The 26,619-nt window shown below is 44.8% G+C and overlaps 1 protein-coding gene across 10 annotated transcripts in view; it reads right to left on the minus strand.

Annotated features, from left to right (window-relative positions):
* Positions 1 to 5: 5 nt before the first annotated feature.
* The window catches only part of mical3a (microtubule associated monooxygenase, calponin and LIM domain containing 3a), a 139,892-nt gene continuing 113,278 nt past the window's right edge, over positions 6 to 26,619 (minus strand). The window contains exons 22-40 of one of the 10 annotated variants that reach the window (XM_045697004.1): positions 24,992 to 25,187; positions 24,418 to 24,701; positions 23,767 to 23,856; positions 22,834 to 22,989; positions 22,303 to 22,365; positions 19,799 to 19,873; positions 19,468 to 19,667; positions 17,315 to 19,358; positions 17,005 to 17,099; positions 16,714 to 16,878; positions 13,258 to 13,308; positions 10,415 to 10,522; positions 9,813 to 9,906; positions 8,745 to 8,798; positions 8,018 to 8,068; positions 5,379 to 5,444; positions 2,926 to 3,025; positions 2,666 to 2,739; positions 6 to 2,441 (exon numbers count right to left, since the gene is read on the minus strand). In XM_045697004.1, coding sequence (XP_045552960.1) covers positions 2,257 to 2,441; positions 2,666 to 2,739; positions 2,926 to 3,025; positions 5,379 to 5,444; positions 8,018 to 8,068; positions 8,745 to 8,798; positions 9,813 to 9,906; positions 10,415 to 10,522; positions 13,258 to 13,308; positions 16,714 to 16,878; positions 17,005 to 17,099; positions 17,315 to 19,358; positions 19,468 to 19,667; positions 19,799 to 19,873; positions 22,303 to 22,365; positions 22,834 to 22,989; positions 23,767 to 23,856; positions 24,418 to 24,701; positions 24,992 to 25,187 — 4,151 coding nt within the window. In that variant the 3' untranslated portion in view covers positions 6 to 2,256. The remainder of the gene's footprint in view (positions 2,442 to 2,665; positions 2,740 to 2,925; positions 3,026 to 5,378; positions 5,445 to 8,017; positions 8,069 to 8,744; positions 8,799 to 9,812; positions 9,907 to 10,414; positions 10,523 to 13,257; positions 13,309 to 16,713; positions 16,879 to 17,004; positions 17,100 to 17,314; positions 19,359 to 19,467; positions 19,668 to 19,798; positions 19,874 to 22,302; positions 22,366 to 22,833; positions 22,990 to 23,766; positions 23,857 to 24,417; positions 24,702 to 24,991; positions 25,188 to 26,619) is intronic. The other 9 variants (XM_014147914.2, XM_045697005.1, XM_045697006.1 and 6 more) reach the window with 9 other exon arrangements.

Consider the following 26,619-nt stretch of genomic DNA (forward strand, 5'->3'; position numbering starts at 1 on the left):
CATACTTTTTAAAATAACTGCATGGTTTTATTGCCGTTTCAGCATACATCCAACACTCATGCATTTTAGCTACATGAATAAGCATTTACATATCTGCCATGTGTTTTAAAAATTAGGATTCATTTTTCTTTACATATGATACATTTTTGCACACATGTTAATAAATATCAATACAATCTGTCAAACGTATCACACACCATCTAAAACACCAAGCCTTGAAATGTTGTAACTTTTTTTGTATTCACAGCTCCGTTTAATTCTTACACATATTCTCACTGTGTGTAACTCTATACAGCAAAAAAACGGTGACCAACCAAAGGTTTACAGTTTGGCAGAAAGGCCAGTAGGTTCGTATGACAAACAAATGTACATGCTCCCGTGACTGAATAGAAGCGGTTTACTTCGAGCGATAGAGCAGCTTCGTGTCTCCACTTCTACTCATGACTGCTGTTTGGCGACCTGTAGTTGTATAAAAAGGATTAACAAAAAAGTTAAATGTACCCTGGTGGTATACATACAAGTTTAAAACTCAAAAGAAAACTGTAAAATATTAAAACAAATGAAAAAGGCATTTTGCTCCAGAGCAGGTCATATACCTCAGCCCCAGAGATAGCGAAGCCAGAGGCTGTGTTTGAGTTCTGTGGTTTATCCCCTTTGATATTGCAAAATATTCACTGACAACTGTACTGTGTCACCAGTTAGTGACGTGTCAGTTCAATTCTGGTATTATGATGATAACACGGTGCACTGATATACTGTGTAAGTCCAATAAGACACTGACTCTTCTGAGATCAAATTAACTCGACTGTTATGTCTTTATCCTTTTAACATTTCATCTACACTGAGGATATTTCACGGTACAGTATATGCCAATTAGTATTGAATAAGGGCAACTGATTATATAAACTGACATTTTTATGTGATATACAGGGAAAGGCATCGTATGGAGAAGACACATTATCACTCAGAACTAGGAGCCTAAGAGATGTGTCAAGTGGGTTGCTTGCTGAAGAGTACATGTGTCAATGAATCTATGCTACAGGCTAGAGCATCAAAACCGTGATGTATCATGGGTAAATAGTGACTGACCTACAAATAATATTGAGTAGTTATTTATGATGCAAGGTGATTTGTAGATCAGTCAGTCCCGACTCGCCTTTAAAGTCGGCTGCAATGACAAAACGTGCACATTAACACATGATATGCTTCTATATGAGCCTGCAGCAGCATACAGTCCTGACACGCACTGGCTTCTGGGTGATGGAGTTTTCCGTTAGTTTCCTTGCTGTCAATGTCATAAAGAGAGCACAAGTGCATTCTGTTGAGACACCAGTTCAGGCACTCTCTTCCATGAACGAAAATACCAAAAACAGTTCATTCAGGTTCTTTGTAAAAACAACACTAATAAATACACAATTGAAAACGACTAAGTGACCAGATTCCATTGATCCTTAGCGTTGACTCTTAGTGTGAATCTCTGTGCAAAAAAATTACGGGCCTTTTAGAGTGTGATCCTCATTGGCTCCTCAGAACATGGAAGCCACTGTGTAATTGGAGAGAAAGCCAGCTGATGCAGAGGATGTCCCTCCCTCAGTCAGCATTCACAATGGCAGAGGATGTCATGAGGTTAGGTTGAGACTGATAGGATGAGAGAGACCAGAGGCTTCGGTCCACTCCTCCCCTTTCTACAGAAACCCTGAAAGTCTAACAGTCGATAGATCAAGGGCCTACCCTCATCTAAAACCACAGCTTCTTTAATGTGTTGTGTTATGCACATTCAATACACAGAAACCGGTATCATATATTGAATTCCTTTACATCAGCAGGACCTAACCTCTTTCTTCCCTTTGTGTGATCGAGATGAAAAGAAATAAAAAATAAAAAAACATTCTTCCAAGAGGAGGTATGTTCCCGGTTCTGGAGAATCATGTCGAAAGAACTTCTAAGGTTCTGAGAAAGTCCAGGCTGTAGTTGCACCTCCCACTGTGAGGTGAGATATCACTAGGTAATGATGCCTGCCTGGTGGCAGAGTAGATATGTAAACATTTTAGACTGCTCCAACAGCGGAGCCATGATAGGACAACTCTGCGCACATTCGCCAACAGAAGGGCCGTGATAGGACAACTCCGTTCTGTACACATTCTCTGCTGAGGAATCTGGGACCAAGCATGGAACCGTGATTTAGGCCTTCACTGAGCCCTGACACAGGGGAGGGGTAGTGTATTATCTGAATGGGAGGGGATGGTGCGTCTAGTTTCAGGCCCAGTTGAGATTGAAACCCTTAGAGAGCATGACCGACTCCAGGTCCTTATCCTCCTCCTTCTCCCTGAGCCTCTGCTCCTCCAGGAGGGCTACCAGGGAGTCTCTCTGCTCCACCACCTCCAGCATCTCATTCAGGATGCGCTTCTCCTGCGCCAGCTCCACCTCCGTCTTCAGGTGGTCTGAGGAGGAGAGGAGGATGAAAAAGAGAGAGAGAGGGACAGATAAGTCGAGAGCTCATATGTGAAGAGGAAAGTGAAAAGAATCTGAGGTAGTTTGATGAAAATTTGATGAAACCGTGGATGTTGTTTCACATTGTCCCGCTTTTCCATGTTTTTTATGCTGCACACAAATTGCCCTTTGGGTACAATAAATATTTATTGAATTGAAAAATGGCAATCCTCACCTTCGATTGCCATGCGCTCCCTCAGGTCCTGCTGCAGTCGACTCTGACGATCCTCCAGCTCCAGTTCTCGTGCACTGGGGGACAGAAAGACAGACTTTAGGCCCAATTATTACACCTGTGGCCCTGAATTATGTCTGAAGTCTTAATGACGTCATAAATCCTCTAAATGATGTCTGTCTACTTTTTGTTACAGTACCGTATTTGGATGCAGAGTTAACATTCACTAGGCCTATAACAAAGGATATTAATGGTCAACTCACAATATCATCAGCTCAGATTCGTATCGCACCAATGCGTTTTTCTCCTGGACCAGTTTGAACCACTCCTGCATGAGCTTGGGGTCGTCCTTTTTTCCCATCCCTGGAAGAAGCAGCAACACAGAAAGGGGAGTGAGGGAAACGGAGGGAAGATCTAGGTGGTTCTGATGCAGACACTGACACAGGCAACGCATTGACAGCCAAGCCAAGATGTCTTTGTAATGGGAATGGATGATGAGGTGGGTATGATTGACCGGACTGTTGAGCAGGGGTCAGGATGGTCTGGCCGTACGGCTCACAGAAGATGGCGTGGAGGATATTTCAACTTTGGGTGTTGCAAAGTTGAGAATTTGTGTGTCACTCAATCTGGACTTCTGAGACAGACACCCCTGTTACTGTACTATGATATAGTAATAATAATAGTAATAATAAATGGCATTTAGCAGATGCTTTTATCCAAAGCGACTTACAGTCATGCCTGCATACATTTTTATCATTCGGGTGGTCCCGGGAATCAAACACACTATCCTGGCGTTGGAAACGCCATGCTCTACCAACTGTCCTACAGAGGACCACTGTATGTTCAGAGCAGTGGACGTCTCCTACCAGTGTGTGTCCCTCTTACAGAGAGGGCCATAGGTAGGGAGTAGAAAACCTGGCTATTCCACCACATTGTACCATGGAACCTATGGACTTTTTACACAGAGATACAACTATTCTGGTGTTCTATCTCAATGGAAGTTCGACATCCCTACATGCAACAATGAACCACCAGCAGAAATAAAGGATTCTGTCGGATCCTATTTATGCGGAGTGGTTTCATAACACCCATGTTATGAATTATTTCATACTCCCTACAGCTTCTACTGGGTCAAATGGTGCCGTCGATCTGTCATTTAGACCAATAGTGAAGCTATCATACTCTCGTATTAGGTCTGCCTGAGAGGGAAGCCTCTACTGGCATTTGGCATGCATTACTGCAGTCAAGGTCCAATGCAGTCAAGGGCCAATGCAGCCAAGGGCCAGGGGCCACAGAACCTTTTTCCTTGTGCCACTGTAAAGGCGGCCAGTCCATGCTATCTGTCGCACGCACGCACGCAGGTGGAGCCAAGCGGTTTCAATGAGACACTGAGGGGGCAAACCATTGATGCAGCGTGACGTACTTAGCTGGAGTGGTCGAGTCTCTTGCAAAACGAAAAGGAAAAACACAGTACACACAAAAATCGAATGGCTGTGCTCTCGGGTGCAGCTGCCGGCTTTCGCTGATTAACAGACAAGGACAGAGAGAGGCAAAGCAGGGTTCCTCAGACAGGACAAAGAGGAGATGGAAACAGGTGGATTTGCTAACTTATCCAACAATGTGCTTGCTTTTCTCTCCCTCTCTTTGCGCCTCGTCCACCACCACCCTCAGCCCAGGTTCCCAGAACACAGGAGAGAAGAACCACAGAATTAGCAATAAAAACACACCAGCCTGAAAACCAGATCGCACAGAACACACACAGGCATGTTTTGTTTGCTACATTGATCAGAAGGCTTCTCAAGGAGTTCCACTTATCTCCTAATCTGTATATTGGTAGAATATGCAAAACTGAGACGTGTCAGACGTTCTAGTATTTTGTTCTCTTTCCCACAACCTTGTCACACGCGGTCTAGTTGCAACACACTATAGTCATTTAACATTTACATTTAAGTCATTTAGCAGACGCTCTTATCCAGAGCGACTTACAAATTGAGGGACAGAGGCTGTCTGGCAGCCTTCACGCACTATAGAGAGACTAGACCATTCAGTCGTGCAGATGTCCATTCGTTTTACAGCAAACAGAGGACCTGCTGTTGATTAAACACACACTGAAGTACAGGAGATTTCCCCTTTAGCTTTTTTTATGCTTTAGCTGCAGTTACTTGGAATGATGGAAAAAGGTGTGCACGATAGTTGTTTACTTGAGTTGTTAAACTAGGGTTGAGGGCTCTGACACGTTTCACATGTTCTGCCTGAGACTGTTAAACTCAAGGGCAAGATCATCTGGGAGAGGGTCTATAGAAACGTCAATGTATATATGGTTGATTCATGACAGTCACTATATAAACCTTTTAAAAGTACTATTGTTGGCAATGTGAACTAGGTTTGTGAGTAACCTCAGCTCAACAAACCAAAAGTACATCAGTAGCATAGACATGTCCTGTCCTTCTGTTCTACACCGTTCCAGAAAGTTACCAAATATCTACATAAAAGTGTGTACTGTAGTGTTGAATGTAGTGTGATCAGACTATGGCAGATACAGAACAGTGACATGAGGAAATCGACTGAGCCCGGGCACACAGAGGGTGAGGAGGAGGAGAGGGAGGAGAAGTTTCAGGAGACCAGGCGGGAGGAGCCCAGCTCTGTGGTTCCCGGTGGTTGGTTGCCATGGTAACCTGCAGCAACCAGATGCAGCGGAGGCAATAGATTACGTTACCTTCAGGGGAACAGCAGGGGCAGAAGGAGATAGGTCTTCGGCGAGGGGTCCCGACAAAAGGCTCAACTACTTCCACAACGTGGTGAAAGAGTGCCAAGGAGTGGAAGAGTGGAGGAAGAGGGAGAGGTGATAGACACAGAGAAAAAAGTGTAGAGGGCATAAAGCGTGAGAGGAAGTGAAGGAGGGGGGGAAGGTGAGGAAGAAACAACAGTGAGGATAAAAATCTAAAAGATTGAGAGCACTAGGGGGGAGAACTGAAAGCACCTTGAGAGAGGAGGTGAGAGAGATCAGTTGTGTGGAGGGAGGGAGGGAGGGAGGGAGGGAGGGAGGGAGGGAGGGAGGGAGGGAGGGAGGGAGGGAGGGAGGGAGGGAGGGAGGGAGGGAAAAGGAGAGTAAAAACAAAGGGCTGGAGAACGGGAGGGAAAATAATCTTGTTCTTTCATCTGTTCATCTGAATAATACCCCTCAAACTCAGCAAGACAGTATTGTGTCCATAGAGTTCTATGGTGCTATACAGTAGCTTTGCAACATCAATGTTGTGTGATGTGTTGACAAGGCTCTGCAAATTGGATTCATCCAAATAAAAACAGCTTAATATTCATCATCACTCGAAGGTTTACAGAAATAGAAAATAACTATTTCCCGCTCAGATGATTTCATTATTCCATCCTTGAAAATATTTCAGCTCTTCCAGGTAAACATAACTTGTATTTTTTGACGCTATTGTGTCTATTTAGACGTGCAAATTAGCATTTCGTACAAATGCATGTGAACCTCTGTGAGAACGAGTTCATACTATCTACTGGATATAGTAGAGTTAGTAAAGTGGAAAATAGACAAAATAATTTAATTTTCTCAACAAGGAAGAGCCTTCTATCCCAGAGTACGGAACACACAATGGGAAGGATCTTGATAGGACATGTGAAGAGGAGGGATGGAGTCATACACTGTCACACACCGATACAGACAGGAAACTCACACAATGTACTGAAAAGTCTGAGACCTGGGGTAAAAGAGCTGGGAGAGAATGGAATGCAGGGAAATTGAACCACAAGGGACTATCACAGAGGATAGGAGGAGGATGTGTTGGAAGAACTGCCATGTAGAATCATCATAACTCTCGACTCAAACAACAAAGTCTATCGCTTATACACTCACTGCTGACAGACTTTAGAGCGGATTGCTTCCTCCTCGTACCTCATCATGAAATCAAAGTTATGTTACAGAACATGTATATGAATTTCCAAATCATTGAGAATCAGTGGAATGTGAAACTAGCGTGTCTATTGGAGGTGATCATGGTCAGAAATGGAGTGATAGACAAGACGTGTCGCTGCAGTCAACCCTGCTGGCCAAAAGCGAGAGCATGACAGTTTTGTTCGCTAGCTTTTACCACCCCCTGCAGGGCTACTACACACACAGCACAGCCATGCTGCTTCCCACAACAGCCTGTGTCGCGGAGCACGACTCAGCCAGAGCCAGTCCGATGGATTGCCAGTCCACATCACTTTACCAGACAGGCCAACACTGTACCAGACCAGGCCCAACCTGCAGAATGCAGACCATGCACACCTTCTCCTCCACACAGCCCAGAAGCTCGAGACCACGGCATTCAGTTTGGAGGATCAAACCAAGTGTCAATGGTGTCTTCCAGAAATACTTACCTTCTGTGCAATGGATTCCTTATCTCAAGAAACTAAACATTTATGATGGTTGCATGCAATTGTACCGAGGCACGATAAACCACAAAGTGAGGAAGTGAAGAACAATAGTCAAAGGGGGCATGAAATTCCTGAATGTGATCATATTAAAATCGGGGGACAATGGCCAGATAGATTTTTCCCAGTGTTACAACACTCCACACCATCTCCTGTCTAATGGGTGGGGACAACGACAACATGGCTGGACAGCATCATCACAGAGAGAATAACAGTCCAACAGTCGGACGGACACACACCCCATCCACCCTGGGTCAATAAGACAAAGACCCCGTTGGTCAATCACAGGTTGTGTCCCAAATGGCACCCTATTCCCTATATAGGGAATAGGGTGCCTTTCAGCACGTACAGTACAGGGAGTTATGCAACGGGGCAGGTATGGTAGAGGCTGAGGAGCAGTAGCACCAGAGCTGGGACTACAGGGATGGATTTAGTACCACAGCACACAGCTCTAAGGTAGTAGGGGTGGGATAGCGGCTAGTCAAGGGCCAGGCCATGGGTTTAGTTAGGAGTTTAGGGGTCAGTAATAGGCAGGGCTGCACTACTTTCCAGTTGGGTGTTAGCATGCGTGTATTTTTTTAGTCGATGTGATCATTAACTTGTACACGAAGCATAAAGGCTCTGACATTTACCACCGCCGCAAAATCATATTACATAATCAATGCAGTGGCGTTAACGTTACAATGATCAAAGAGGCTTTGAAAATGATCAGACTATCTTAAGAAGACTAGATAAGTGTGTGATCTTTCGGACTGTGTGTGCTGGAAGTACAACTGAAGGGATCAGAGGGTAGGTTGGCTACTGCAGCAGCAGGGGACATAGCTAAGAGGAAACAAGCTCCAGACCAGTAGCATAGCTGGGGAAGACAAATAGGTGGGTTAGCTGTTAGTTAGTTGGAAGCGACAGATTTGAAATACATACCGCCCAGATGCAAGTCCAGGATTTCACTGTAATTAGACTCTCCCCAATAGTCTACAACAGGGATATATTAGAGATAGGAGTTATTGTACACACACACAGCCACCACTGGGCTATACCAATCTGCAACAACAGGGTCATGCATGTGATTGCATACAAGTCACATTCACACACACTACAACATACACCCAAGTACTCACCACAAAACATATGCAGTCAAGTACACATATTGGCTTGTACTACATGGCATTTTCCATAATGATAGGATGGCTACATAGATTTGCTGTATGGCTGGGTACTGCCTCTGTGTACAAGTTATGAACAGTGTGTGTAGGAGGCAACACCAGCTCTGGAGCGTCAGTGTGATACAACCCAAAGGGTTGGTGGGTTAAGATTTCTTGTAAGTATCCCCACTTTTGATTATTGACCATACCAATAGATAAACACAATGTAGCATGATATGGAAGCCCTTTGGGGCAAAATTCAACTCAATCTTGGCGCATATAAACCCTTCTAGAAAGAGGCTATGTGGACAACCACATCCAGTGTGAGCACACACAAATCTATGTTGAAACAGACATCCTCCAAATCGCATGCAGTTCAAGACGATGACCGACAGAAAAAAAATGAGTACAAAGATAAAATGTTCAGAGATGGAAGACTGTTGCAGTGTCACCACTAATGGCATGTACAGTACGGGTCTTATGTTAAACTACAGTGAGTCTAATACCTGATCGTCTTTTGTGTTGTTTTGGTATAGTACAATAAGTCCCTTTATACAATCCTTTAAAAGAGTAGACAATAGAGAGGTTAAAGTCAATTTGAGAGAAACAGTCAATTTGAGAGAAATTTGATGGGGAAAAAAAGTTTTAGTAAAATAAGCACAATGACCAATCAAGATCGACTCCTACACCTCAAAGTTGTCATTCAATTGGTCTCATTCTTGGTGGTGTAGAAAGTCACCCTAGCTATTTTATAAGCAAGCATTCACCAGCTTGTGTCGTATTCAGCAAGCATCATGTAGATTACAAGTAATTATAGATTATATTGAGACTCAAATGTATCCCTCAAAAAGTGACCGATTATGTTCTAGCTATGCTACGCTTTACATGCCTTGAAACCATCCTAAAGCTGTTAGCATTGTATCGTGTCATGTTCTACAGTAACCAATAATGACTTCTTCACCGAGTGAAAGTACAGGTGTCTGTGATAGTCCCTTGTCTTGCACGGTTTGAATGCATCGTTTCAGAGTAACAGATACCGCCAGTATGCAGACACTGCATATCCACATCCGAGAGTAGGATTTCTACAAATGTAAGACATACTTTCATTCATTGCAAAACCTGGGTGACTGGGTTTGTGAAAAGCATACGTTTTAGAAGTCTAGTCTGCTGCTATCAAAACCCCTTTTAGTACGTAAAAGGGAGGTCGGCGCATGTTTCAAGGAACATTGTTACACGGACAAGAAACCCTCAGTAACAGCGTTTGAGAGTGGTTGAGTTGATTTAGAGGGCAAGCAGTCAATTCTGTACTTGCATAACCAGAATGTATTTAGTATACAAGCAGCGTATAGTAGCATATAACATATAGAAATGTAAAATAGAGATGAACATATTACATTGTTGAAGAGCATCATCTCCACCCAACTAGGACACTCGTACATCAACAAACGGAATGAAAATCTCCAAACTCTTTCCCCAATCCCAACATTTAAAATGCATGACCACACCCCACGGGCGGGCCCTTGGGGTATGTAACTCAATCAGAATAAGAAGACGTAAGAGTGACAGATATGTACCTGCTTCCCCTCGCAGGGCTTTCTCCACGGCCACGCCCCTCTCCTCCAGCTGTCTCTGTTTCTCCTCCACCTGCTCCAGCTGCCTCTGGATGGTCTGAGGGAAGGAACGAACAATTCAGAACACACACACACACACACACACACACACACACACACACACACACACACACACACAGAGGGTCTGGGAGAGTCTCCCACAGATCCAAAACATTTGAATGAACCGACACAGTTCCATAGACGTCTTTTTTTTTTTTTGTATGAGAAGAGTTTAAAGGTCGTGTCTGAAACCCTCTTAATAATTACCTCAAAGTTGGAACCGTTTTTGTTCTTCTATAAATAGGCTTACTTTTTGTCTTATCAAATATTCATGAGCGGCAACACCGAGGATGCATAGCTAATTAGTATTGTCTTGATCTCTGCATGGGAGTTCTGTTTTGATGATCTTCAAAGACATCAAATTGGGGCTTGCTAAAATCATTCATAATTCACAGCGGTCTTGGTTCACCGGTTAAACACTCCTGTGCAGTGTGGACTCATACACAAGATACTTAATCCACCCACAAAGTTTTCTTCCAACACAAAATGTCCTATTGGCTGCTTACCTGGGCTCTGTGCAGTCTCTTCAGCTCCTCCTGCTTGGCCTGTCGCCGGGCAGCTTTCTGTACCCTACGTGTCAGCTTGGCATTGAGCTCCTCCTCTGTGTAGGTTTTCTGAAACAACATTACAACCATGTCAGAGGCCTTTGACTGATGGCCCATCCAGCTCTGTGGGAACTAGGCCCTTCACAAGACAGGACAATGGAACCTCTCTGTTCACAGAACATTCAAAGAACATTCACTTTTCTACAGTTAAGAGACCAGCGGGCGCTTACAGGGGGGACTGATATAGTCTAATGTAATCAACAATCTATGACATCGCAGGAAAACACCAGAGAAAAGCTAGCTCTCCTCTTCCACAGTGGGATTAAATAGAAAACTGGTGTTTCTTCGTGGGAGGTGGCTATCACTTATACCAAAGTCTACCATTGAGAGTACGAGAAGAGCTTACCAATTCTAGAAATGGCATAATTAGGACAAGGCCCAAAGGGTAAGACTAACTACAGGGATCTTATAGACGGGGCAGCTACCACAATCTGCTCTAGTACAACCTGAAGTTCACAACACACAATCCAAACTGAACAGACAAAAATACACATAACTACAAATGTATGAGATACCTGAGATTTCCTTATATCACTTCTCTTCTCGCAATATTTACCCAGTCTATAAGCCTGTAAATTCTCAGAAATGTATGGAACATTTTCCATCACATTTTATGAGTTGGTCTATGTACAGTGAGGGAAAAAAGTATTTGACCCCCTGCTGATTTTGTACGTTTGCCCACTGACAAAGAAATGATCAGTCTATAATTTTAACGGTAGGTTTATTTGAACAGTGAGAGACAGAATAACAACAACAAAAATCACGTCAAAAATGTTATAAATTCATTCGCATTTTAATGAGGGAAATAAGTATTTGACCCCTCTGCAAAACATGACTTAGTACTTGGTGGCAAAACCCTTGTTGGCAATCACAGAGGTCAGACGTTTCTTGTTGTTGGCCACCAGGTTTGCACACGTCTCAGGAGGGATTTTGTCCCACTCCTCTTTGCAGATCTTCTTCAAGTCATTAAGGTTTCGAGGCTGACGTTTGGCAACTCGAACCTTCAGCTCCCTCCACAGATTTTCTATGGGATTAAGGTCTGGAGACTGGCTAGGACCTTAATGTGCTTCTTCTTAAGCAACTCCTTTGTTGCCTTGGCCGTGTGTTTTGGGTCATTGTCATGCTGGAATACCCATCCACGACCCATTTTCAATGCCCTGGCTGAGGGAAGGAGGTTCTCACCCAAGATTTGACGGTACATGGCCCCGTCCATCGTCCTTTTGATGCGGTGAAGTTGTCCTGTCCCCTTAGCAGAAAAACACCCCCAAAGCATAATGTTTCCACCTCCATGTTTGACGGTGGGGATGGTGTTCTTGGGGTCATAGGCAGCATTCCTCCTCCTCCAAACACGGCGAGTTGAGTTGATGCCAAAGAGCTCCATTTTGGTCTCATCTGACCACAACACTTTCACCAGTTGTCCTCTGAGTCATTCAGATGTTCATTGGCAAACTTCAGACGGGCATGTATATGTGCTTTCTTGAGCAGGGGGACCTTGCGGGCACTGCAGGATTTCAGTCCTTCACGGCGTAGTGTGTTACCAATTGTTTTCTTGGTAACTATGTTCCCAGCTGCCTTGAGATCATTGACAAAATCCTCCCGTGTAGTTCTGGGCTGATTCCTCACCGTTCTCATGATCATTGCAACTCCATGAGGTGAGATCTTGCATGGAGCCCCAGGCCGAGGGAGATTGACAGTTCTTTTGTGTTTCTTCCATTTGCGAATAATCGCACCAACTGTTGTCACCTTCTCACCAAGCTGCTTGCCGATGGTCTTGTAGCCCATTCCAACCTTGTGTAGGTCTACAATCTGGTCCCTGACATCCTTGGAGAGCTCTTTGGTCTTGGCCATGGTGGAGAGTTTGGAATCTGATTGATTGATTGCTTCTGTGGACAGGTGTCTTTTATACAGGTAACAAGCTGAGATTAGGAGCAATCCCTTTAAGAGTGTGCTCCTAATCTCAGCTCGTTACCTGTATAAAAGACAACTGGGAGCCAGAAATCTTTCTGATTGAGAGGGAGTCAAATACTTATTTCCCTCATTAAAATGCAAATCAATTTATAAAATGTGCGTTTTTCTGGATTTTTTTTGTTGTTATTCTGTTTCTCACTGTTCAAATAAACCTACCATTAAAACTTTAGACTGATCATTTCTTTGTCATTGGGCAAACTTACAAAATCAGCAGGGAATCAAATAGTTTTTCCCCTCACTGTATGTTTAACGAGGTTCTTGTCCTCTTTCAGTTCTTATTTTTTTGCAATAAACATTTGAATTTGGAGTGGAAAAAAATGATTCAAACAAATGAAACATTTAATATAATAAAAAAACTGTAGTGATCGAGGAAAAGAGATAATAGTATAGAAAAGGAGCAGACTGCAACAAGGAGAGGTAGCTGGAATCCAAGTGGATCTGATAGCAGCGCTGGAGAACAGTGGGTTAACATCCGACCAGTACAGACAAAAGATAAGCTGATCGACAACAGACCGGAGCAGACGGAGGAACAGCACGGGTAGGCATATCAAAAAGTTGTCATTCATTGTGACCAGAAGAATGAGGAGTGCAGTAGTTTGGACCTCCAGCAGAGGGTGAGGGGGCTGTGGCATGCATCTGAAGAGTAATGGTTAGTTTTGCGGTCACGGTGGCCGCTGTGGCAAAATGGACGTAGATGGTTAGGGTAGTAGTGCAACGGTTGGCGCATGCGCTGGGGTAATATGACATGGGCCAATGGACATGTATGTACACACTACCTTGGTGGCGTACGCTCTCTTGAACGCCAATGCGTGAGGGACATAAACAGACTTGGGGAAAACAAAACAAACAGAAAATAGAAAACAAACAAATGGAATGATTAAATGGGTACAATCAAACAGGCAATGTTAAAAGCCCACCCCCCACCCCCCATCAAAACAAAGATGAGGGTGCAGTGATGAGTGGTGAATCAACATTACTACCATGAATTATTCATCAAACATTGAACTGAAACAATTTATATTTAAATAGATACCTAAGTGAACCAGAGACAACGTGAAGAAAACATTGACGCACAACAGCTGATTATATTAATGAGAAGGCTTTGCTCAAAAATATACTGAACTAAAATATAAAAGCAACAATTTAAAAGATTTTAATGAATTACAGTTCATATAAGGAAATCAGTCAATCGAAATAAATGAATTAAGCCCTAATCTATGGATTTCACATGACTGGGAATACAGATTTGGGGGAAAAAAAGTTGGTATCTGGTGTGACCACCATTTGCCTCATGCAGCGTGACACATCTCCTTCACATAGAGTTGATCAAGCTGTTGATTATGGCCTGTGGAATGTTGTCCCACTCCTCTTCAATAGCTGTGTCAAGTTGCTGGATATTGGCGGGAACTGGAATACACTGTCGTACAAGTCGATCCAGAGCATCCTAAACATGCTCCATAGGTGACATGTCTGGTGAGTATGCATGCCATGGAAGAACGGACATTTTCAGCTTCATTATCATGCTGAAACATGAGGTGATGGCGGCGGGTAAATGGCACGACAATGGGCCTCAGGATCTCATCACGGTATCTCTGTGCATTCAAATTACCATCGATAAAATGCAATTGTGTTTGTTTTCCGTAGCTTATGCCTGTCCATACCATAACCCCACCGCCACCATGGAGCATTCTGTTCACAACGTTGACATCAACTAACTGCTCGCCCACACGACACCATACATATGGTCTGCGGTTGTGAGGCCGGTTGGACATACTGCCAAATTCTCTAAAAAGACGTTGGAGGCGGCTTATAGTAGAGAAGTTAACATTACAATTATCTGGCAATAGCTTTGATGGACAATCCTGCAGTCAGCATGCCAATTGTACACTCACTCAAAACTTGAGACATCTGTGGCATTGTGTTGTGTGACAAAACTGCACATTTTAGAGTGGCCGTTTATTGTCCCCAGCACAAGTTGCACCTGTGTAATGACCATGCTGTTTAATCAGCTTCTTGATACACCAAACCTGTCAGGTGGATGGATTATCTTGGCAAAAGAGAAATGCTCATTAACAGGGATGTAAACAAATTTGCGCACAGAATTTAAGAGTAATAAGTATTTTGTTGGTATGGAACATTTCTAGGATCTTTTATTTCAGCTAATGAAAAATGTGACCAACACTTTACATGTTGCGTTTATATTTTTGTTAAGTGTAGATTAATCTGCACTGTTACTAGCAGAGGGGTCTGAGACCAAAATAAGTGACAATAACATACAGTAGACTACCTAGTATTTCAGTGAGAAGTAAAGGTACTATTTCACTCCACAGAACTGTCATTAAACTACTCAACGTCTCTAAAAAACAACAATCACTAAACAAACCACAGAACACAAAAACTAATTGAGACTATTCTGGATAAATGATCCCCGATGTTCCTCAATGAGCGGCACAGGGCCAGATCCCTTGTAGTGAAAAGATCCACTGTTAACGAACATGAAATTACATTTTGTTAAATTGTTTGAGCTAAAAACATGTTTCATGCTGTACCATCAGACATATTCAGTCTTGGAGCCTGGGTCCAAAATATGACTGAAGTCATGTTTGAAGCCATGTTTGCCATGCCCGCCATGCCCATTGAGGCTCCGATACACGTTCAGAGTCTGAAAACAGTGTTTAAAAAAGGTTAGCATGAGGAATGCTTGCCTCTGGCCCTGAGCTCCATCTATTCTAATGGATAAACCTCCACAGATACAGAGCAGCAGCGGACTAAACACTTTTCAATTTCAACTATTTCAGCGTAATGAACGCAAATGAAGTCCGATGTGTGGGCCTCATTTTACTGAAGATTTATTTTTGCCAGACACTGCATATTTTGACTGTTCACTAATACAAGTAAAACGAATTCAATTTTACTCCTGTCCTTGATCAGGATTTTCCAAACTCGGTCCCAGTGTCCCCCCTGGCTGCACGTTTCTTTTTTTCACCCTCGAGCTAAGACACTAACATTTGTGTCAACTCTACCCAGTTCTGTGAGTGTCACTGGGTAGGCTGATAATCCATTACATGGGTACAACATCCATAGGTTAGTCTGTACAGTGCATATACACTGAGTGTACAAAACATTAAGGACACCTCCCTAATATTGAGTTGCACCCCCCCTTTTGCCCTCAGAACAGCCTCAATTCGTCAGAGTATGGAATCTACAAGGTGACGAAAGCGTTCCTCAGGGATGCTGGCCCATGTTGACTCCAATGCTTCCCACAGTTGTGTCTAGTTGGCTGGATGTCCTTCGGGTGGTGGACCATTCTTAATACACACAGGAAACCGTTGAGAGTGAAAAACCCAGCAGCGTTGCAGTTCTTGACACAAACCGGTGCACCTGGCAGATACTACCATACCCTGTTCAAAGGCACATACATCTTTGGTCTTGCATATTCACCTTTTGAATGGCACACATACACAATTCATGTCTCAATTGTCTCGAGGCTTAACAATCCTTCTTTAACCAATCTCCTCCCCTTCATCTACACTGATTGAAGTGAATTTAAGAAGTGGCATCAATAAGGGATGATAGCGTTCACCTGGATTCACCTGGTCAGTCTATCATGGAAAGAGCAGGTGTTCTTAATGTTTTGTATATCCGTGTACACGGTCTGTATGCCCCCAATGCAATTACAAAGTCTAATACGTCCACAGTGTGATTTCAACTGATTTATACTTTGTCAAATTAACAAATGATTGTATTTTGTTGAACTTTCAATGGGGGGCTTTTATTTGGAAGGCAATCGCAAATTCCACTATTGTGGGTAAACCTTATTGCGGCTAGCTTCACACAGGTAGAGTTGTTGACCATTTTCATCAACATTGGTGTCATATTGGCTTTGATATGATGGTATGGAGATTTTAATTTAACATTGAACTTCAATCAATCCCTACTATTAATACCAATACTATACTAATACTTTGTTACTTTGCTTGCAGACAGAACAAAATGTCAAAAAATGGAATGGAAAAGCTTCAGACCTATCCTATCATTTTATAATACATTTTTAGGTTGAGTTAGGGTGTCTGGGATTCTAACCAGAAAATAACTCAGTTAAAAAGAAGAATTGCTGTGCTTGAGCATAATATAGTCCCAAAAATTAATAGTAATTTACATTCAACATTTGAATTGTTATGCTTGTTTGAAATTCAAAAGCATTCATCCCGCTGTAGCAACTAGTGTAGTACCTCCTCTTCCTCTATGACTCGATCAAGGTCCCGACCTCTTTCTCGTTCCTTTTCTCTTTCTTTTTCCCTTTCCCTTATTTTTTGCCTTTTTCTCTCCCCCGCTTTTTCCTCCTTTATCGTTTCCTTCTGAATGCCTGACACTAGGTCAAAGATGTCCGTATGCCGCTTGGAATATAAAGGATTTAAAACAGCATATGAAACACAAAAAAATGACCACAGTTGGGGTGAGGTTTTCAAGTGTGAACCGGTGATGGATGAAAATAAAACTCTTGAGTGACAAGCATGACTCACATCTGTCCTAGACTTCTGAGAAGACCTCTCCAGCACATCATCACATGACAGATCCGAGTCCTCAGAGAAGCTCAGGTTTCTGCGCGACTTCAAATCTGGAATGGAAAAAACAAAGACAGCATAACTAACTGTTATTTCTCTCTGGACTTGATGTGACCATAACTAAAATAACTAGCCAGGAACATATAACCAAAGACCGACATCAAAACTAAATGCCGTGCTCTAAGCAAGTCATGGTAAACTACAGGCCATGGTAAACCATGGTAAACTATAGACTCCATGACATCCTGTGTTTCTCTGTCAGTCTCACCTGACGACCTGCCGAGAGGCGACAATCGCTTCTTCCCGGAGTCGTTGGTGTTGGAGCTGGATGGCGTGCTGGGACATGACTTGTCGTCCTTATTCTTCTTCTTGTCTTTCTTGTACCCCGAGAACACCACCTTCCACAGGGACTTGTGTTTGGGCGGCGACGGCGTCTCGTCTGTGCCGTGCTTGACGGAGAGCTGGCTTTCATTCTTGGCTTTCTTCTCCTTCTTGTTCTTGCGCGGTGAGAAAAGCGAGCTGCGCTTCTTGCTCTTGCCCCCCGAGGCGGAGCCGTCGGAGGAGACGGTCGAGCTGTCCAGACTCTTGTTACCCTGACTGCTAAAGAAACGCTCTGGTAGAGTCTCAGCCTTCTTCGACTCAAGAGATTTCACTGCAGACGTCTTTGGAGAACCGGATGACTTCTTAGTACTTTTCCCGGAAGTCTCTGATGAGGCCACGTTCCACACCACTTTAGCCGCAGCGGCGGCGCCCTTGGCCGTGTCCGTCTCTTTCATCTTGTTGAGCTGCTTGGCCATGGCTTCCTTCAGAGCTTGGCTCTTTATGGACTTCTCTCTGGCTCTCATCCGTTCCTCTGCTATTTCCTTGGCCTCAGGGGAGAACTGCTGGGCCTTCTGGCTCTTCGAGGCCTGCTGGTTCACAGGGAAAATGGGCTTTCCGTTTTCCATGGCCAGGGCCAGGTGCAGGGGACGCTTCTCTCTCTCCCTGTTGGGCTTGCTGCTGGGCGGAGTGTAGAACCTGTCCATGGTTGTGTCCGGCGTCCGCTCGTCGTACGTGTCCTCCACATCGTCCGCAAACGGGATCTCCGCCACACACTCCACGAATGACTTCCTCACCTCCTCCCGACGTGGTTTGCTGCTCTTCTCCCGTCTCATGACCACCAATGGAGTGACCGGAGCTGTGACCGGCGAGGTGACCGGCGAGGTGACCGGTGTAGTCCTGGGGGCAGGCTTGGGCGCAGATACTGGCATAGACACAGGGCTGATTTGGGTCCTCGGTGCAGGCACAGGGCTGTTGGTCTTGGTGGGTGCCGCCTTGGCTGGCTCAGGTGTAGTGGGGCCATCGATCCCATTGTCCCAGGACACCTGGTGCTTCTGCTGCTGCCTGAGAGTAGCTGGCTCTTCGTTGGGCGGGGGAGGCGGGGGGCTGGAAGGCGGGGTGAGCATGGTGGAGTCGGAAGTGTGGTAGCTGTCGCTGGCCGCCTGGCTGGTCTGGTTGGTGGCTGTGCTGCCGTTGAGGCCTAGGCCGGAGCTGCTGCTGAGGTCCCTCCGATCTGAGCCATTGCTCTTGGGCTCCGCAGGGGAGATGACCTGGCCCTCCACCGTAATGTTCAGCCTGCGAATGACCGAGCGACCGGTGAAGGGAGAAGGGGAAGGCCTAAGCTCCTCCGAGAGATCCTCTGGGGTGTAGGACTTGGTCGAGGGGGAGTCCGGAGTGGGCACCTTACCCACAGTAACAGGACACTTCTCTGGGGCTTTGCTGCTGCTGCTGCTGCTACGGTCCAGTGGGGTGAGACCCAGACTCTTCCTGATCTCGGCACTCTTCAGCCAGAACTCCTCGATGATGTCCGTCTTCTTCACCGGGGTTTCGTCTGTGAGGTTCAGAGATTTTTGAGGCTCGGGGGTAGTCCTGTCAGAGGAGTCTGGTTTGGCCAGCGGCGTGGAGGTGATGGCAGGGACAGGCTGAGTTCTGACAGGGGAGTCCGAGGTGAGGGGTGAGGAGGGCTCGTGGCAGGGCAGCGGCTGGGCACAGATGGGAGACAGCGGGTTCCCTGTCGAGGGGCAGGAGCAGGGCGGAGAGTTGACAGGGGATTTTGGGGTGACCGTCTCAGGCAGTGGGATAGGCTGGGAGCGAATAGGGGATTGAAGAGGGGAGTGAATGGGGGATGGGGCAGGGGTAGCGTATTGGGGGCTCTTGGCGTTGGGAGTCTGAACTGTCCTCTGGGGTATTGTGATGTTCTCCGATGCAAAGGGATCTGGGAAAAAGCGCATGCCGGGTGATTTGACCAGATAGGGAGGAGACGTGTGAGACATCTGGAAGACGAGCAGAGGAAGAGGAGCATTTAGACTTTGACGAACTCATTAAATGCCAAGACCACAGAACTAATGGCTAACAAGTAGATGAGAGGGAAACATTTCTTACCTGTAAATCAGGCTGTGGAGTCAGTGGTTTGACTGGTGAGAGCGCAACTTCCCCAACTAACTTCACCGGACTGACACTAGTTTGTTCAATGCTATAGGCGATCCCCTGACTCTGCGACTTCTTGTCCTCTTCAGGAAGCGCATCACTGAGCTCTGACTGGTGCAGACGAGCCTCAGCCTCCGCATCAGAGGGAATGTCCTCTGTAATAATATAGACAAAATCAGTCACCATAGCTCATTAAGCACAGTGTACTTAATAAGCCTTCTGTGAACCCTCAATAAAGTATTAGATACAAAATAGTAGAGATTTGCTGAATAAGTTGGTTCAATACCCTGGTCCATCTCGGTGCCTGGCTCAAAATCATGGCTGCCCACTTCTGCTTCCGGGTCATCATCCTCACAGGGCTCTGAGGGCACAGGAGAGATAAAGTTAAACAGGGGTATCAACTGAGCTTTCAGTTAGGTTCAAGCGGTCTAACGGGTCGTTCCATGTCATTTCAGAAAGTCATGACACCCACGATCACAGATTGTTCTGAAAAGGTTTCTGCAGTTAGAAACAGATAAGATAAGTATTCCTACAACATTATTTTGTTTAAATATAATTTGATCTCTGAGAAATTAAGCTACTGATTGCATTCAAATGGCCCATTTTAATGTATAGTTCATATGACATTCAATAAATATAGCACACAACATCCAATTTAGGCCAAACTTTTTTTCAACCAATAAGAAATACATGAGGAATTCCTCCCCCCCCACACACACACACACAAAAAAACCCACTGGGAATACATTACATAGTATTAAAAACAATACCACAAGCCGCAGCTCCATACTACTTGTCAGAAATATACAGGTTGTTGGGGTTGGTGGGTGGGTGGGTGGTTTTCAAAATATATATTTTTTGATTACCCATGTCTTACACATTGGTAGAAAAAAAAGTTTGGTCCAAATAGGATGTTGGGTAGTATATTTATTGAATATTATTTGATTCCTATACATTTAAATGGCCAATTTGGCTGCAATACAATTAGCTTAATTTTTTTGAGATAAAATTATATTTCAACAAAATAATGTAGCAGGAATGCGAATCTCATCTGTTTCTAACTACAGAAACGATTTCAGAACAACTTGAGAGGGTGGGTGTCAAAATCCTCTTTCTTGTTGGTTTTTGAAGGTGGAGCAACCCTAATCTGAACCCTCTCCATGTCTGACCTCAGAGTAAAAAAGATAAGAAACAAAGTGTTATTAAACAAATACTTAAGAAAATGCCTTTGGGTAAATTTGAAGCGTGAAGAACAGGAATGAGATACAAGCAAACGAAAGGGGATTATTAAAAACTATGCTATAACAACTACTACTGTTACAGACTAGGCTAAGGAGAGGTACACTTCTGGGACAAACTATAAAAAAGAGATTTGTGGTAAGATATTAACAGACACGTCATTATAACATTTAGAGATAGCTACACATAAACAATAAAACAAAAAGAAGAGCATATATCATGGCATGATTAGTGGTATGAGACATGCACTGATCCATTTCTGCAAAACATGACGCTTGCATCAAGCAATTGCACAACCAAAACGGGTTAATGGCATCCCATGTCGAAGTGGACAAGCAAAAGTATCCCTCCTCCAAAGCGTCCTTGTGAGCTCGATACACTATACGTGTAGGGGAGAGAGTTACTAGTTTGTATGTTTTTTTGTGTGTCAAGAACGAAACCCCTCCAAAAAGCTTCAAATGGGAGTCACCCGACCTCAGAAACATGCAACTGTTAATATCAGAGGAAAACAACTATTCCAGAGAAATGACTGAGCTCTAACTGTCAACTCCGCCCACATTCATTCCCCATCTAGTGACACCATTGTGCAGGCAGAGGCAGACTACCATAGACCTGCAACAGCTCTAATGTGTTATCAGCACAGCTTTTAGAAAGCTTTACCCTGGCTGGCCTGGCACGCTGTGAATGATCTGACTCTCAACCCCTAACACATCCTGACCTCCGACGGGCTTTAACATGACCTATACCCATCCCCAGGCAGAATAATCGTTTTTTTTATTTTTTACTTTTAACCCTTTTTCTCCCCAATTTCGTGGTATCCAATTGGTAGTTACGGTAGCTGCAACTCCCGTACGGACTCGGGAGAGGCAAAGGTCGAGAGCTGCGCATCCTCCAAAACACATCCCAACCAAGCCGTACTGCTTCTTGACACAATGCCCGCTTAACCCGGAAGCCAGCCGCACCAATGTGTTGGAGGAAACACCGTGCACCTGGCGACCGTGTCAGCATGCACTGAGCCCGGCCCACCACAGGAGTCGCTAGTGCGTGATGGGACAAGGACATCCCTGCCGGCCAAACCCTCCCCTAACCCGGACGACGCTGTGCCAACTGTGTGCCGACCCATGGGTCTCCCGCAGTGACGCATCTGGCACTGAGATGCAGTGTCTTAGACCACCGCGCCACTCGGGAGTTCATTCTCTTACATTCTTGATGGTGCTTGCCGCTATAAAAACGTGTCAAGTCTAGAACACCTTATGCAACTCGTCTCCCCTTCTACTCCTATTTGCTGTAGGTACTGTATAGTCCGATGCACAGGGAAGCGGGGTTGGGTGGTGAGTGAAGTGGTAAAGGTAGTGCAAGTGTTGGCTTCACCACAAGAGAGATACCCTCTGCTGCGTGGCATCATTCCAGCATGCATGCTTGTGAGTGTGGGTCTGTGTGAGTGTGTGCTGCCATGCTCTAAGGAAGGCCGGTATACAGTAGCATAGAGTTACGAGCTAAAGTATATAGGGATCATCATATAGAATGATCACATATATCGTTCTGCACTACCTCCGGACACCGACTCCAACCAGACTCGCACAGCCTCATGACGAGCGGATGTGTGGGCGGGGGCTACATTCAAAACAAACATTGGGATAGGAAATGAACGTAAAACAACAGACACATGGGAAAGAAACAACAGAACAAAATAAAGCCAAACTAGACAGAATAAAAAAAATGAGAAAAAAAAATGAAGGAAGCCGGGGTGTGATTGTTGACCTTTGACCTGACCCAGTGACACCGGTGTCTTTGTCCACCAGTCACAACCCCAGACCCCCGCAATAACAATTAGACACAACATAAAAGGCTGGACAAGAATTAGACAGAAAATAAAGCAGGGCAATCAAAACAATTCACAGACGATTATAGACAATATGTTTGTTAATTTTGGGGTTAACAGGGTGGCTCCTCCTGGCTCAGACACACAGAAGTAGCCGGCCTGATGAGAAACACTGGTCTCTTCCCTCAACCTGGAGACCCACAGCCACGGGGCCAGGTCTGGGAGTGTACCCAGGGATCAGCTCCTCTGGGCTGGGTTACCTGTGGAGGGGGACTGGGTGAGCATGGTGGATGGCTGGGAGGCCGAGGCAGGAGGCTCCTCCTTGTCCCCCTCTGACAGTACGGAGACTCGTCTGAGATTCTTAATGCCCGTCGGATCCACAGGCTGCAGCACCTGCTGGATCTGCAGGTTTCTGGCTGTATGGAGGTGTAGGGGTTGGACCATACATGTGTGATGGTGGTGTGTGTGGATTTGAGTTGCAGGTTGTAGAAGGGTGAGAGAGAGTAGAGGAGAGACAGTCGTTGAGGAAGTAGGGTGGGAATACAAAGGGAAAGGGGAACAGACAGGACAGAACGGGAAAGAAAAGGAGAGAGAAGGCAGAGAGGTGATTAAAGACCAGTAGGAGACAGTAGAGTTGTATATGATATACCACAACCAGGAAGGTGGACGCTGCATGCACTAGCACCCTGGAACAAGAGTAGCAGCTTTACAGTAAAAGTATTACATTAGGAACAAATATATATTTAAAAATAGAAAATCACCAAGTCTCAAGACTTTAACAATGTTTATCATCACACCACTCTCTGTCATGCTAAAACTGTAATGACTAAAACTGACTCGGTACATTTTCTTAGTATTAGTCGATTAGTACAGAAGTTGAAAGGAAATAAAAAAAGTTAATTTGAAAAACGTTAAAAGGGTTAGGGTAAAACAGGAAGTCATATTTCAGCTTGAAAATGTAAAACAGAGAATGAAAAATAATCGTCCTTAATCTCTTCAAAATCGTACTATATTGCAAACATAACCAAATCAGACAACATAATAATGCAAACAAAACACTTCAGGAGAAAGGGTGACATTCTATATGCAACAGGGTAAGGGGTAAAAAGAAACAAATTAATGAGGTTTCTTCACTCGTAGTTATTTTGTTCAGTGTACAAACTGCAAAACTCATCCACAGGCAGTGGTGCTACCTTTAAATCTACAGGTATCCTCTTCGTCTTGGAGGTTCTCCAGCCATATGCCTGACTGGAGCTCCAGCTCCCACGGGCAGTACTCCCCCTCTACCAGTTGGGGGAGACATCGCCCACATAATAACCCACACACACACACGCGCCCACACACACACACACACACACACACACACACGCGCCCACACACACACACACACACACACGTCACACACAGGAAGGGAGACACATGGTGGGAAAGAGGAGGAGAGGAAGAGGGAGGAAGAGAAATGGAGAAGATGAGGAAAACAATGACTTTACAATGACAGGTGAAAAAGGTACACTTTTCTATAAGAAGCAGATTCAGTCTGTTCTGCGATAAATTGTCACAGAGCTGCGATGAAGACTGAATGCTCACATACACATGAGGAGGAGGAAGACCTCATAGGGAAAACATTGACATCCCTCTGTCTCTGACACCAGTTTACTGGAGGCTACCTCTCAGAACCCACTGACTGAATACCTAGAAACAGCAGCTACATTCATAAATGTCATATCACTACCTTCACATTGAATCAGGACAGAATAATAAGGATCGGCACACCAACAGGACATCTGAAAACCACAGACAAACTGCATAGATGTTTGTGAAACTTCAAAAAAATAAATGTTTACCATCAGTCGATTCCGCCTCATCGTCCTCCTCCTCTTCTTCGTCATCTTCCTCCTCCTCCACTTCTAGATCCCTAGCGATGTGACCATGTGTCTCGTCCTCTCCCTCACCGTCCTCTCCCTCAGCCCCTGGGTCGCTGTCAGTCTTCAGCTTGGCATGGAGCTCCACAGCCTCCTTCCAGGGTACTCCTCCCAGGTCTGAGGGGCTGGGGGGGTCCTGCTGCTCCTCCTCCTCATGTTGCTCCTCTTCCTCCTGGTCCTCCTCCTCCATGTCAGACTCAGAGCTGCTGTATGAAAGCAAGAGAGGGAGGTGCAAGTTAGCGCAGGCAAGGTTGGAGTCATCATGGAAGGGGATATATACACACCAACACTTACTGGCACTGTATGTATCCAATACTAGAAAACCACTGACCATAACGATCATCACATACGAACATGCAATAATAAAATGATCATTTAAGTATCTGCCACGCTTTGTGTACACTACTATATATAGGCCTATGTTAAATTGCTGAGATTCAACAGTTGTTGCCACGGGTCACCCCATGCAGAGTTGACTGTTTCTCTATGGTCTCACCTGGAGCCCAGGTCTGCGTGCGCGTCCTTGTCCAACACACTGCTTAAGTTGTGTTCGGCCAGCGTCTCCTCGGGCACCTCCTCCAGGTCCTCCTCCCGCTGCAGAGACAGACGGTAGTTCTCCAGCTCGATGCGCTCCGGCGTTCCCCGCAGACGCTTAGCCAGGCTGGGCTCCTGCAGCCCGTTCACCTCCGGGACTGGGGTGGACCGCGGAGGGGCAAGGGCGGAGGGGGAGAGAATACAGACAGGCAACTGAGAAATCATATGTAGCATGGTCGAGGACAGGAGCTGGAGGGATACAGCAGCGCAAGAGCCATGCAAGGCTCAGCTTTCATTCAAACTGGGGCTATGCTCCTCCGCAACTACTCTCAAGGTTTGCACTATACCATCGGACCAGTATACTGTGCCTAATGCATAACAACGTGCTAGCTACCAGAAACCAGATCTTTTCCATAATCACGTTTCCATCCTTGTTTCTTCCATGACTATAGTTGAGCACGGATTTATTGTGACTCATTTTCTATCAACTGATTTGTGTCACGTTTGAGACATTTTTTTGTTTTGTTAATATACACATTTCTTTAGATTCTAGGAAAAACAGACAAAAACACAGCCATTCTAATAATTTATTGCATAAATGTTTGTTTCCTACAGTGTCTCACAAATCCAATATATATAGTGTATATTATTTATACTTTATAGAATTATATAATATAACATTCTATATGCAACAGGGTTAAAGGTTGGTACTACTTTGCCTGTTTCCCATCCTAGGAAGCAACTCTTAAAGCTGACAGACACTGAAAGTCTAAATTTGAGGTGAGATTATACAATAGCAGAGATGCGGTAAAGATGTCAATGGAACACAGGACACTGATGCCGTCAGAGGCACATTCAACAAACCTGATATAACAAAGTGGATATTCGTCAAATCCGTAATGATTTATACACAGAGTCTACAAAACATTAAGGACACATGCTTTTTCCATGACAGACCAGGTGAAAGCTATGATCCCTTATTGAGGTCTCTTGTTAAATCCACTTCAAATCAGTGTAGATGAAGGGGAGGAGACAGGTTAAAGAAGGATTTTAAAGCTTTGAGACAATTGGAGACATGGGTTGTGTATGTGTGCCATTCAGAGGGGGAATGGGCAAGACAAAAGATTGAAGTGCCTTTGAACGCGATATGGGAATAGCTGCCAAGCGCACAGGTTTGTGTCGAGAACTGCAACGCTGCTGGGTTTTTCCACACTCAACAGTTTCCCGTATGTATTAAGTGTGATGACCCTCCCACTCTGTCTGCCAAATTCTTTCCCTTTGCTCGTGTTTTCCTTAATAGGATGTCGGTGGGCGGAGCCGGGAGAGTTGTCAGCCAAATGGGACACACCTGGGCTCGGGTGTGTCCCAGGATAAATTCCCCCATTCATTGAGGAGACTCTCTCCATGCAGACACTGATAGATTTTGGTCGTGGCATTTTTGTGGCTGTTTTTGTTTGTTTGCGTTGGCACCTTTCAACACCCCTCATTATCACATTTATGCACGCAACCACTCACTTACACTACTGATTACTGACTACACACACCATTGATAATTGTATTTAGTTTACTTTAGTTAATAAATATATTTTG

This window comes from Salmo salar, chromosome ssa16 (genome assembly GCF_905237065.1).
Source record: "Salmo salar chromosome ssa16, Ssal_v3.1, whole genome shotgun sequence".
Classification (NCBI taxonomy): Eukaryota; Metazoa; Chordata; class Actinopteri; order Salmoniformes; family Salmonidae; genus Salmo; species Salmo salar.